The sequence below is a fragment of the Planococcus citri genome, chromosome 2, assembly GCF_950023065.1.
Source record: "Planococcus citri chromosome 2, ihPlaCitr1.1, whole genome shotgun sequence".
In the NCBI taxonomy this organism is placed as follows: domain Eukaryota; kingdom Metazoa; phylum Arthropoda; class Insecta; order Hemiptera; family Pseudococcidae; genus Planococcus; species Planococcus citri.
The window spans coordinates 9,346,022-9,360,916 of NC_088678.1; the positions used below are offsets into that span (position 1 = coordinate 9,346,022).

The window sequence follows — 14,895 nt, forward strand, 5'->3', positions numbered from 1 at the left end:
TTCTAACTCCATTTGATGAAATTTTGTGGGAATTTCGAGCTTTAAAAATCTACTGGAGTCTCCAGAACTGATCAAAACGGTTTGAAACAGTTTCCAATCGATTTGGCAGGTCGAAAATATGGCATATCTCAAAATTCAGCTTTCTATGTCAATTTGGTAAAATTTTGATTTTTTCCCACATTTTGTCCCAAATTTGATTTTTGAAAATTCGCCAAAAATCGAAAAAGACACTTTAGCCCTTGAAATTCTGACAGGTGATGAATTTTTGCCTGCTTTTTCGATGTACTTTTGTACGGTTTAAAAAATTTCGTGCAAGCCCTATGTTTGAACGCAAAATCTGCGATTTCGGCTGACCTGTCAATCAAAATAGCCGCCATTTTGTGAGTAGGACCACTTTTTTTTGAGGACAAGGGCTGGAAATGTTCCTTAGGACTTGGGACTCCCCATTCAAGGGATCGACGGGGGGGTGCATCCGGTGCAATAGATCTTTATGCGAGTTCCTCGGAATTTGAAATTTTTTATGCAAAAATTCGTTGAAGTATGTTTTTTTTTCGCCCAAAAAAACGTTTTTTGCCATCGTGGACAAGATGATTGGGGGGGAGGGGGTGGAGGAAATTTTCTTGGCTCCAACAATGTTTTATCAAAATTTCAATAATCCAAGGAGTGGGGCATCGACCTATTTTACCCAGTCACACTCAAGTCGAAAATAAAATACAACGAAGAATTATTAAAAACATCTTTAAATGATATAAAAATACCCCCTAAAAAAATACCAAAATTGATTTTTTTAGAAAAAAACGAATTTTTTATTTTATCAGGCAATTTATTCAATTCAATTTTTCCAACTTCAGCTCGAAATATGTAGATATATATTTTTTAAAAAATGGTGGCAAGAGAGCCCATTTTTAGCTTCCTAGAAGAGTACTTTCTTCCCCACCAATGCAAAGGACTCACTCTTTTTCTTCACACATTCAACATTTCTTTAGGCACCCTCAGCATTTCATGTATAGTTCCTTACTTTCAATTGAAAATTAATTCTAAAAAATTAAAAGCATAAATAACACACTAAAATACTATTACACTATACCCATACCATCTCCATTTGATGACTTTTCGAAGCAAATTCCATGGATTACAAAGGGGTGAAAATCTCACCCTTTTGACCACATGGCCACACGTCGCCCTGAAAATGATCTAATATTACATTGATCACCCCTATTGAATGAAAACCTCACCTGAGAAGGCAACACATCAAAACCCAAAACACTCGTACCTACTCTTTTTAAATTAGCATACAGAATGCGAAAGGAAACACGAGGTATGAGTCCAAGGAGGGAGCAAGGAGCATACGATTAAAATTTCAAGTACGATGACGCGAAATCGTAGTATATTGGGTTGATATTCGCGGGGACTTTTGGCCTTGTTAAACAACACCCGAGAATAAAAATTAAGGGTACCTCTACATATGCGACAGCTGATAAAATTATTAGCACCAACGCCGATGAAGAACGGGTTAGGACGAGCAGAGGGAAGAGCTCGTGAATAGTGTCAGTGTTATTATAAATGTTAACAAGCAACACAATATGACATACTACAGGACTCTGTATAGTGTATGGTATGGTATAGGTATACAGTGAAAAAAAATAATAATAATATCGTGATTTAATGTATACATTTTGGAATAAAAAAAAAATTCGAAGAAGAAAAGAAAAAGAAAACCTGTCCTATTTGAAATTATGTTTATTAACTCAACCATTCTATTTAACGAAACTGTTAACGCTGCAAAGACCCAAAGAGCAAAAGGGGAAAACCTGTTTTAGAGCGGCTGTCATCCATCAAACGTTGGGACCATTCATCTCTTAACTAGCGGGGGGTAAGCTACTGATTAAGTTCAATAAGGCTTGGCTCACAGGATATATGGCATGTCGGGCCGTCGGCTAGGTTGGCGCAGAGAGCGGGAGCTTGTCGGCGGCTTCGTTGGATTCAAAGCTGTCATCATCATTTGCGCCCTGGGTGGTATAAACTGACAGCTAGTATTAGCTGATCTTGGATGTTTCGGTTAAGGGGAACGTGTACATGTAAAGCGTGCAAGGTGGGGGCATACTACGCAGTGTTGGTCCCGGTAGATGATTTTCAATTCCCAACGAAAATGTTTCGTTGTTTCGTACTCGTATTGTAGATACGAGTAGTGTACTGGTAATTGAATTGTACGTGTTTCGCAGTCACAGGTACAAATTTTTATTCATTTGTATGCGGGTGAAAGACACGTACTTAATTTTTTCGTTTTGTTGGTTGAGATTGGTATCGCTTAATTGGAAAATTAGAAGGAAAAATTGACCCTGAGATTAGTAAGTGATTTGTTTTTATCCTTTTTAAGCTCTGATTTTTCCATTAATGAGGAAATGTTACTCGATTTTATTCTTATCTGGGTTTTTAGTATTGGGAGAGATGAGGAATCGATATCATTAGCTCATTCCCACCTCAAAGCAGGTTAGAAGAGGTTGAAAAATTGTCATTCTCCAGTCATAAAACTCAACTTTGAAGTTTGAGGTATCAATTACTCGAGACTGCTGCAATTTGGAGAAAATCTCAAATCTGTTTACGAGGCTCTACAGGTAGTTGGAAACAATTTCAAAAATATTCACCAAAAATTTAAAAATTTCAAACTCAAGTTTTTTTGAAAACTTAATTTTTGAAAATTTGATAAATTTTGGATCAATGTTTGAAAAAATCCGAAAAAATCCACGAAGCATACATTTTCAAGATGATTTCAACAATAAACTTTTAGTGATGGGAGGCACAAAACCATAGGAGGTACGAAGCCCCAAAATTTTGGTCGAAATGCACCCATTTTACTCGTAAAAAAAGTCAATCATCATGTGACGTATCTTTTCATTAATTTTCAAGAAGTTTAAATGCGAATATCAATTTATTTTTATGATTCAAATCCTCCAACACCCCCACTGGCCTCCGAAATCTCCAGAAAACTGAGAAGAATCGTGTGATGTATGGTTTATTGAGTTTTTGAGAGTGCTGAACACGAACGTAGACTTATTTTTTCTGATTCAGGCCCTCTAACGCATCCATATACTCCCAAAATTGACTGAAAAATTAAAAATATTGTGATACGGTTTATCAGGTTTGAGGGGGGGGGGGGGGTAGTGCTAAAAGTTATGTAATATGAGCTCAAGTTTTTCAATTTTTCAAAAAAGAAATATTTTGAGAGAGATTTTTTACCAAAGTGTGTCCTGTTAAAAGACGATAGTTCAGAAATTTTGAAAATAACTGCTCAGTAACAAAATAAGAACGCCTAAAATTTCGTTTGATTTTTTCCAAAAAATTTTTACATAAGTTTGTCATGTTCAGAATCGCTGAAATCCAATAAATCAGCATTTAACATGATTTTTTCAATTTTTAGAAAATATTGGGGACCAATTGGAGGCATTGGAGGGGTCAAATAAGAAAAATTAGTTGATCTCATCGTATTCAGCACTCTTGAAAGAACATGAAATGATACGTCACACGATATTTGACATTTTTTTTTTTTTTTTACATTTTGATCAAAATTTTGGGATCTTGGAGGGGTTGAATCGACAAAATTATTTGATATTTGTAAACCTAATAAACCAAAATTCACAATTTTTTTCAATTTCCAGGAAATTTAGAGGATAATTGGGGACATAGGAGTGAGTTTAATCGAAAAAAATGAGTTGATATTTGTATTCAGCCCTCTTAAACATCTAATAAACGATATTTTACATGATTTTTTAAATTTTCATGAAATTTGGGGGACCATGGAAGGCGTAGGAGGAGTCGAATCAAAAAAATGAGCCGATATTCGTCTTCAGCGCTCTCAAAAACCTAAAAAACGATATGTCACATGATTTTTTTCAATTTTCATGAAATTTGGGGGACCATGGAAGGGGTAGGAGGGGTGAAATCAAAAAAATAAACTGATATTCGTATTCAGCGCTCTCAAAAACATATGAAACGATATGTCACACGATATTTGAAATTTTTTAAATATTTTGACCAAAATTTTGGGATATGGAGGGACCCATGAAACCAAATAATTCAAAAGTAACCATTTTCAGGAAATTTAGAGGATTATTGGGGGCTTGGTAGTGAGTACAATCGAAAAAATAAGTCGATATTTGTATTCTCAGCACTCCTAAAAACCTATAAAACGACATGTCACATGATTTTTTAAATTTTCATGAAATTTGGGGGACCATGCAAGGCGTAGGAGGAGTCGAATCAAAAAAATGAGCTGATATTCGTATTCAACACTCTCAAAAACATATGAAACGATATGTCACACGATATTTGAAATTTTTGTAAAATTTCGACCAAAGTTTTGGGACATGGAGGGACCCATGAAACCAAATAATCCAAAAGTAACAATTTTCAGGAAATTTAGAAGATTTCTGGGAGCTTAGGAGTGAGTATAGAAAAAATAAGTCGATATTTACATTCAGAGCTCTGAAAAATCTAATAAACGTTATGTCACATATGATTTTTTTTCAATTTTCATGAAATTTGGGGGACCATGGAAGGGGTAGGAGGGGTAGAATCAAAAAAATAAACCGATATTCGTATTCAGCGCTCTCAAAAACATATAAAACGATATGTCACACAATATTTGAATTTTTTTAAAAATTTCGACCAAAATTTTGGGACGTGGAGGGACCCATGAAACCAAATAATCCAAAAGTAACAATTTTCAGGAAATTTAGGGGATTACTGGGGGCTTAGGAGTGAGTACAATCGAAAAAATGAGTTGATATTTGTATTCAGAGCTCTGAAAAACCTAATAAACGTTATGTCACATGATTTTTTTCAATTTTCACGAAATTTTGGAGACCATGGAAGGCGTAGGAGGGGTCGAATCAAAAAAATGAGCTGATATTCGTCTTCAACGTTCTCAAAAACATATGAAACGATATGTCACACTATATTGACATTTTTTTTTAATTTTTGGGCTTTGTACCTCCCCCTCCCCTCCCCTCTCATGATGGTTTTGCAAATCTTATTGAGAGTAGTTCACATTTAAAGATATCAAAAAAACATTTAATTCCTAAATTTTTTTCAAATTCTTGAATTATAGCCTCGAAATCTGACAAGGTTTTGATTTTGATGATTGAGCTTTCAAAAAAGCTCAACTTTCATCAATTGAGATCTTTGGCAAATATTTTTGAATATATTCTCAATTACCTCTAAAACGCTTTAAAACTAATTTTCTCAAAGTTGCCCGATTTGAAGCATTGAATTAAATTATTCCACAAAAAAAGTCATAAATCGTGAAATTTTACTCTTCAGAAGCCCCCTCCCCCCATGTTTCTAGGAATGTCAAAATGGTTTTATTTATTTTTAAATTGAGCAATGCTGATCTTCAGAATTGAAAAATCTCAGTTTTGTGAAGAAAAAATAGGTTAGGTTAGGTTTGGATAAAATTGAATTACAAAATTTTGTATTGCATTCTTCTTTCGAAGAAGTTTTTTGATTAGAAATATGATTTTTAAGGCTGCCAATTTCATCTTGAGGGCCTGAGAATTGATTTCTGATAATTTTTCCCCTCCCTGGTGCCCGAAGCTAGGATTTCTCAAATTCTTCACTTCGAAGAAAAATTCGTTGGCCAATGTTCAGTTCTTCTATTTTTAAGGGGTCAAAAATTTCACGTTTCCAACAGCTCATTGGAGTGTTTTTTTTCAAATTGTAGGTACCTGTCTATTCTAAGGAACCAAAACTAATATAGACAAACTCTTGGACTTCAACTTATAATTACTTGCTTATCCAAAAATTTCACCAAAAAAAAAAAAGTTTGGCCTGTGTTAAGATTGGGTTTGAGAAATTGAGCTTTTTATTGTAAAAATCAGGACTTTCCATCGATAAATTTCATTTCATCAAAACTCTTGCAATATTTTCCTCGGATTTATTCATTTTTTTTTTTTTTTTTTCAGGAATAGATTTCATTAGCTGGAATAAAACGTGGAAAAATGGCTCCAAATATGAATCATTCTGCAGGAAAAATCCAAATCAGTGAATTGAGCTTCCAAATTTTGGTCACAAAAAATTGATTTCTGTTCCTGCATTTGACAAAGTTTCATAATACAAAAAAGTGTTCCAGTTTCTAAAAATTCACCTGTAAACATCTCATTTTTTTCTTTCAGCCAATCACTTCTCAGAGGCAGGAAAAATTCCAAAAAAATTTCGAATCCACAGCACCAGAAAGTCGATTGTTTTCTCCATTTTTCAACATTTTAAAAATCATAGGAAAATAATTACAAACACCAGGATATCTGTTTCAACAACAAAATGAATCATACAAGTACTGGTAGTACCTTCGGTAAATTTCATTCCACTTCGCTACACAGCCACACCAGAGGGAAACATTCACTCGCCACGGTTTGGTAACACTGCTCGGCAAGTCTACCGTGCTCGTCGAGATTCCAAGCTAGCACAAGCATACCGACAAACACGTAAGTTGCATTTTAGTAAAGCTACGTTACTGTGGTGTGTTTGAAAGTTGTATCGCGAGTGAAATTTCTTGTCATAGTTCGATAAATTATTTTACACAAAACATCGCGCCGATATAGTAATTTTTTCCAGTGTCGAATCAAATAATAACGTGAATTTTAATGTGTTATTTTATCGGTTAAAAGGTTACTGGTGCAGTGTTCAGTGTCTATAGTATAAAAAATTTATTGTGAAAAATTACAAACAATTTTACAAATGGTGGTTTTGGATAGTAATACAGTGATGTCGACGAATTCCGGAAACCAGTATTTATCGCCGGATTATTTGCCACCTTTGCCTTCTGCGGTGAGTTGAAAATTTCCACACGATAATTAATTTTTTTTTTTATTTAAAATTCCCTATTACGTATTTATACCTACGTAACCCATTAACGCCGAACGTTTGTTCTGTTGGGTAAAAAAAAATAATAATTGTCGCATAAAAGTGACAGTGACGCTAATAAATGGATTTTTTTTTCACCTCGCAAATTATTCACTCTTTTGTTTACGCCGCTTATTTGTGAAAACTGATTGCATACGTTCGAACATTACTAAATTGTTTGAATTACGCTATTTTCTGAAAATTTAATTATATAAATTTAGAAAATTTATAAACAAGGTGCACATTGGCGATGAAAAACAGATTATCGTTTTGTCCTTCGCGTAACAAAACGTTTCGACAAAAAAAATTATGTACACCGTTTAATAATTTTTCATGCCCCTTTTTTTTTTCCACCAACACACACAGAGCTCGTGTATACCGAATCACTTTTCTTGTGGTTAATATTTCATGACGTTAATTAGCGATAATGGGTCATATTTCACGTCGAGTTCAACCTTATACGTACGCTGGTGTTTTAACAAAATTTTCAGAGTTCTTTATCATCGGTGCTAACTACTAATGAGTGAATTGGTGTTTTTCAACAACGTCGATGATGACGTTATGTAGATGGATTATTTGCTATTGTAACGTTGTTTCTTTGAAGCGTATAATCGAAACAAATTCGCATGTGTTTTTTCTCTCTCTCTTTCGTAGAAAAACGTGAATGAAACGTTGATTTGAAATTTTTCGAATTTTTCATTCTTTCGCGCCGAATGGTATTTTTTTTAACGATGTAGTTGTCGTGTGTTGTACGATTTTTTTTCTTTATCGATGTATAAATGTGAGGAAATGTTTCGGTGTTTTGACGACTACGACGAGTATGATTATGTGAGTGATTTTGATGATCATTTTTATTCTATATAGAAAAGTGTTCGTGTAATTCCTACGAGTAACAATTTGATAATTATTTTAAAAACCATCTAAAAGTTTGATATTTTATTCATCTCTTTGAGTTACATTCAACTTGACCTGAGCTGAAGATTCCAAGTTGAAATAATTATTATCGTACTAAAATATTTCCAGGATAAAAAAATGAATTACCTGCTGCTCAAATGAAAATATCTTTCCAGCTTTTCCCAACTGCTTTTTCTAATCCTGTAGCTTTTTCAATACTCAGTAGAAAGATCAATTTTAATATTTTCTGGAAGGTTAGGTTAGGTTAGGTTAGGTTAGGTTAGGTTACATTTAGAGAAGTCCTCAATTCCTGGCTGAAATAGAGAAATTTGAAATAATTTTGTTTTTCTGATGACTCTTTCATTATTTTTGCTCCAAACTTGAGATTTTCATCAAACTCGAGTAAAGTGATCTTATTATTAGCCTATTTTTGAAATCCAAAATTTTAAGGATTTTGGATAATTTTTTCAGGAAATAAAATTCACTCATAATTATGAGTTTATCATAGAAGTAGAGGGATTTTTTCATTCATCAATTCAAATTGTTCTTATTTCACAGACTCAATTGGCAATTTGCTCGAATTTTGCATCATATAGGGCAATGGGTCCCAAAATGTGAAGATTAGAGACTTTTGTCCCAAAACAGTGCAGCTTCATTATCAACTTTACAGACTCAAATTTTTAAATAATTGAAAAAATGATACAACTATAAAAAAAATATGTAGTGATGGAAAAGTGTATTTTTTCTGTTCCTTTTTGAGCTTGCACATCTCCTTTAAATGTTCAGAACCAAAAATGTGCCGAAGATGTTTTTTACAGGGATTTTTTTTTGCAAAAAAGTGTTGTTTTTAGGTTTTTAGTGTATTTAAAACTGGAGTAGATTATATCAAGGAGGGTGGGGGGGGGGGGTGGAAAAAAGTTCTAATTTTTGTTGTAAAATATTCCAATCGACTTATTATCTCCTTTAGTTTTGAAGTCAGTGAAAATAAGCAGAGTACCTCTTCTTTGGTGGGTTATTTTTTTTTTTATAAATGAGGGGGAAATTATTTTTAAAAATATTGAGAGAAAAACATATCTACTTTTTTCTCTTTTTCTTTTCAAGCTTGCATGATACCTAATAAAAAATTGAATTGAATTAAATTTTAAGATGACAAAAATATGCATAAGACATTTTTTGGAGGGGGGGAGGATAAAAGGCATATTTTCAATGAGTATCTCCAAAACTAAAATCGATTTAAAAAAATGAAGAAAAAAAAACTCCATCCACGTGTCAAAATTTAAATTGACCTATCTCTTTCAGCTTTGAAAATGCCAAAAATCTTCAAAGAACTTCTGTTGAGGGAAATTGAATTTTCTGCACAAAAAAGGGTCTTATTTTTCCCACTAAAAAAATAATTGAAGTGTGTATTTTTTGAATTCTTCAAATACTGCCCAAACGATTGAACATAGATAGGCAAAAAGTGATGATGACTCTTTTTGTTGAAAATGGAATTTTTTTTCAAGATGGTGGAATCATTTTTTCAATAATCTCAAAATTTGAGTCTGTAACGTTTCAAACATATTCTTATCTTCTTCTTTGAAGAGATAAAGGCGTTGAAAAAACAATTTCAGTTCAAGTTTTGAAGGAGATGAGAATGAATCAAACATTCGACCACGTTTTAAACTCGTTTGAGTAGATCGCAAAAAAAAAACAAAAAAAAACTGAGGATTTTGAGCAAATTTAGTAAAATACTTTAATTCTGAGTTGGAAGTTGATCAGAAAAAAAATTAAATTTTTTGAAACTTGGTGGCTCAATTTTTCAGTCATTATTGCCAATTTTGAAAAATTGAGGAAAATGCCCAAAAATTTGGCTCAATTAATTTTTTTGTTTTTTTAAAATTGGTTATTATGACCAGAAAATTGACATCACTGCGTTTCAAAATATTTCTTCGATTTCAGAAATGATATACTTAAGTATTTCGATATCTTGGTACAATTAAATGCAAAATATTTGAGAACATAGAATTTTTAAAACATGAATTTATCTGAAAAAGTGTGATTTTCAAATTTTCAACTGCCCAGAAGAACCTTAAAAGTGGTCTTGGATTTTGATGGTAATTTTCTGGATCGACTCAGAATCTCAAATAGGCATCAGATCGTTTAGAATTGGACCATTTTTTTCTAAAGCGGGTCGGGAAACGGCTGGAGCGAAAAAAAACGTGATTTTTTTCAAAAATATCTCCTTTTGAAGACTATACTCTTGAGAAAAGTTTGCAACGTAAAAAATTTTTCTATACTCCTCCGAAAAATACGTCTCAACTTTGGTGATAAATAGAAGAGCTAAAAATCACCGAAGGAGTGACTTTTTTGATGGGGAGGTGTTGAAAATTTAACGAGCCCCAATATTTCCACGCTACGTCTTAACTTCGATGAAAAATAGATGAGTTAAAAATCACCAAAGGAGTGACTTTTTTATGGGGAGGTGTTGAAAATTTATCGAGCCCCAATATTTCCACGCTTATTATACTTCACTTTAGTCTCAGTCCACCGTAGAATTCAAATCTTCAAGAATTGGCTTGGGACAAATCTACCTAGAAGATGAATCAACTAGGTACTTGATTCATGATTGTTTTTTTTGGACCGAATCACTCTTCATCTAAACCCCTGAAGAAGGTTACTCAATTCTTCGGGATCACAGCTGCATGGAACTAGTGAATTCTCGACTCAAGTTTGAGTTGATTGGACTTTTTTCATATTTTTTGCTATAAAATCAATCACCTTTCTTTTAATTTTAAGGACCAAATTCTTCGACTTTTCTTTTAAAAAAAAAATAAAAAAATAGAAGAAAGAGTTCAACCAGATTTTTATTTTCAATAGGACCTACGCAAATCATGAAACTTGCAATATTAGTCTTTGAAATAGTGAAATTGCAATTTAGTTGAGCAGTTGAAAATTGACCTCATCGAATGAATTTTTCAAAATTTTACGTTGAGAAGAAAGGGAATTGATTTTCTTTCAATTCAATTCAATTCAAATAGAGAGACCATGAGAGAGTTTGGAAAAATTTCAATAAAGGTCTCACAGCTCAGTCATTATGAGTCCAATGCCTCACCCTACTCTTATTACTTTCTTCTGCTCTCCCACAGACTTAAATTTCTCTGCTTAAATTTTTGAAAAATGATAAATACAATACTCTTTGTAATTTCACCGTCTAACCCCAAGTCAAGTTCAGAACAAACGTGAAATAATTTCGCTTCTCTTTTGAAGTCTAAAATCTACAAAGAAAAAAATATACCTACCTACCTACAACCATATTTTCACACATTGAGCTCCAACCACGAAGCAAAATCCTGGAACGAAACCCGACCCCATTCCATCTCATTACCCATTCGTAAACATAAATTACGGCGCCGTGGTAGTATTTACAACATCGTTAACACCGGGCAGAAAAAAAAACTGGTATTGAAAGGAAGAACCAGAATAACGCAGACGTTGAAATTTTTTTTTTTGTTAAAATGACAATCACGTAGCAATCTCGCGATTCATACAGAACGATATAACAATAGCTAGGGTATCATTGTTTTATATAAATGAAGCGTAAACGACAATACACCAGAATAGATAAAAAAAAAAGAGGATAGATACATATTCGACACATGGGTTTTCTTTAGGTGTTTTGACAATCTAGTACCAAGAAAAATTTATAATACAGAGACAGACCTCTTCTTATATACTCTTAGTTAGTGCAGTGCATAGGAGACGTATATAAACTCGTTAATAAATGAAAGAGAACCGGCTCCTGAAGATGAAGGGAGAAAAAAATCGTGTCTTTTCGTTCTTACTACTCGTACCTACAAATACATACGATGAGGAAGAGGTTTTTAAAAAGTATTGTGTCGCAGCCTCGTATACTGAAGAGAGACAGAGACAGAGAATACAAAATTAATTATAAAGGTGGCGCTATTCCATGCTAGTGGGAAGCTATACACAGAAAGAGAGATAGAGATTTTCCGACTAAATTATTTCGAAAGAGGAGCATTATAATTTGCAAAGAGCGGCTGCGTTAATAACACGCGATGAATAATTCATGTTTGCGAATTTACGCCCTTAGATGACGAATTATAATCGATATTATTATACTTGTAGTACCTACGAGAGTACAAATTTACGTGGGACGGCCATATTAGATTATATCACGACCCCCAAGACCCCTCTAGATCTAATATTCGTATCACGTATCATTTTCACGTCGACTAATTGCAGTTTGTATTTTCTTGTTTACAGTTGGACGCTAAAAACAGTCCTTTGGCTTTACTGGCCCAGACATGCAGTCAAATCGGCGCAGATTCTTCCAACGCCAAACCTCTTTTATCTTCTTTGGATCGAGCCAAGAAAACGTCGATCAGTTCGAACTCATCGGAACGCAGTCCTTCGGTCAACGGTTCGACCAAATTACCCTCCAGCGAACGTAAATCACCCGAGAGTAAATTAGCCTTTAAACCATACGAGATGAATGTACTGACCCGTAAAAGTGAATCGACCAGACCACCTTCCAATCATACAGAATCGAACGACGAACGTAAATCCATTAGTAGAGCATCGAGTCGTAAATCAGCTTCAGCTTCGCCGAATCAGATCGCTACCCCGAATGAAAAATCATCATCTCCTGCCTCTTCGGCTACAGGAGCAGGCGAAAAACCACATACACCAGTCAGCTCTGCAGATTCGATCAGTATGGCTAAAGCTAGCGACTTGTATGCCAGCTTGAAAGATACAGCTTCTTCATTCAAACCTCCATTCTCGCTCGGTCAATTGGGTAGTTTCGCTGCTGCAAGCTGCAATGGATGTCCGACCTTACCCCTTGATCCGACCAATCCAGCTTTTAGAAGTATGTTCGCCAACGGAGCCCATCTACCACATCCTTCTCTTCTCGATGCAGCTTGTTTCCAGTCATCTTCACCTAATCCATACGTCAGCTATACCAGAGTAAAAACACCTACCGGATCCGAAGCTCTAGTACCAGTCTGCAAAGATCCGTATTGTTTCAGTTGTCGATTCACCTTACACGGAGCCATGGGCCCTTGTCCTCCAGGCTGCGTCCAATGCGATCCAAAATACAGCACTGCGGCCGCCGCAGCCATGCTCATGTCATCTCATCCTTTCTCATCGTACCAATATGGAAGACCTTACGTGTGCAACTGGGCCTCAGGAGACTCCTACTGTGGTAAACGATTCCGTAACTCTGACGAACTCCTGCAGCATCTCAGAACTCATACCAATTCCAGCGACCCGATCGCCTTAATGAATCATCTGAGATACCCAACCGGTGCTGTGAACCCATTGGCCGCTGCTGCAGCCGCATCTCGTTATCATCCGTATTCGAAACCAGGCCTTCCAGCTTCTCTGGCCGCATCACCATTCAGCGCTTTCAATCCGACCCTCAGTCCTTATTATCCACCTTATTCGTTATACGACCAACGTATCGGAGCCGCAGTTAATCCGTAATCTATTCGAGAATATCATTCGTCGATATTTTTTACCGTCTTTACTGTGATCAGATTTATTATTTATTGGTTAAGTTTTTTTTTTCTCCTCTTTTTTTTTGTATATAAAAAACCAAGATTGCCATTTTTAAAAATTTTGAAAAAAAACGACGCGTTCTCGAATGCATTTTCATATCCCTTCTCCCATTTTTGAACATCATTTTTGACCATTTTTTTCTCTTTTTGGACGAGGGGCTACGTATCTAGTCACAAAGCCATCATCCACGTGCCACACATTTTCCAACCAAGACAACAATTACTTGTACGATGGTGGCGATATATGTAATGAAAAAAATGATTCACACCTAATACGACAATTTTCTAAGGAATTGAGCGCAGCAACAAGTGTTTGAAAAATAATCCATCATGTCCCCTTATTCCTCCCCAGCTGCTGCGCAGCCACAGTCGTCACTCGTCGATCGAGCGGATCGTGTCGTATAGCATTTAGTGATTTGCGTTTTTTCACATCGTAAACAAAGACTGCAATGAAAATTTATGATACCTACGTTGTGTTTATGCCTTATGATGTTACGAAGGAAATCTTTCATTTGCCATATATTGTTTGCCAATAAGTATACAATACAGACTAAAATGTGTATACTTAAGCCAGCTGTGTTTCCTGCACACTGCGTTTCGTCGCGTAAATCGTAATGTTCCCAATATTGTTTCGAAAATCCAGTCGTAGGTACTCGTAAAGTACTAGTAAAAACAGTGATAATAGTTCATCGTGACAATAACGTAAAAAATTACCTACCTTTTTGCGCTTATGGGCGACATTTTACCTACTTTGGTTCTAAATTATCGGTCTTTTTTTTTATCATTTAGCTAAAACGATACAACATGCAACTTGGTACCTAGGTACCTACCTTATATAACCACGTTATCGTGGTTTGGGGAAAAAAAAATTGAAAAATACGAATATTATGTTGCGATTCGTACGTACGTTAGTAGAAAGGTACCTATCTACTAATTCGACTACATATATAAGGTCGCATTTTTTGTGCAATTATACATTCACACGCGGTATAAAATAATTTTCAGTTTCGTTTTAAAGTGTTTTTTACTATCGAGTTGTAAAATCTCTGTACATAGCTAGGTATTTTTCGTTGTTGTTGCTTTATTATTGAATTTTCATTTTCCTTCGTATATGTATTTTGTATATATATATGGATTTGCAGTTATATTACATAAGTTATTTACTTGTATGTATTTTGATTTACCTTTGTCTTGTTATTATATGAGAATAAATGTTTATTAATTTAAATTACTGCAGTATACGAGTTTTTATTACACACGTTGAAAATTATACATATACGATTGCTAGCTGATTGGTGCTGGTGGTAAAATGCTTCTGTATGGTGATGATGATGATGATGAAGGTTTCGATGTTAAATTAGAATTATCCATCTACGAGTGTTGTAGTAACTTGAAATGTTGCTATAAAAATTGATTCATAGAGAAGATTATCGTCGTCGGTTTGGTATTTGATGGTAACTTATATTTTTTTTTCGCAAGGTTGAAAAAGATGAGGTGGCCTTGGTTAATACATATACTCGTATCTTTTTCTGTCATCGATCATAAT

At 34.6% G+C, this 14,895-nt stretch overlaps 1 protein-coding gene across 2 annotated transcripts; it reads left to right on the forward strand.

Moving 5' to 3' along the window:
* The first annotated feature begins 6,454 nt into the window (after nt 1-6,454).
* Nucleotides 6,455-14,577, forward strand: LOC135834547 (zinc finger protein Noc-like). Of its 2 annotated transcripts, none has more exons than XM_065348473.1 (2): nt 6,455-6,822; nt 12,055-14,577. In XM_065348473.1, the coding sequence occupies exons 1-2, from the start codon at nt 6,733-6,735 to the stop codon at nt 13,273-13,275; spliced, it is 1,311 nt and encodes a 436-aa protein (XP_065204545.1). In that variant the 5' UTR covers nt 6,455-6,732; the 3' UTR covers nt 13,276-14,577. The 2 variants fall into 2 exon arrangements, with proteins under 2 accessions (XP_065204545.1, XP_065204546.1); XM_065348474.1 differs by lacking the exon at nt 6,455-6,822 and adding an exon at nt 7,276-7,725.
* The last annotated feature ends 318 nt before the right edge of the window (nt 14,578-14,895 follow it).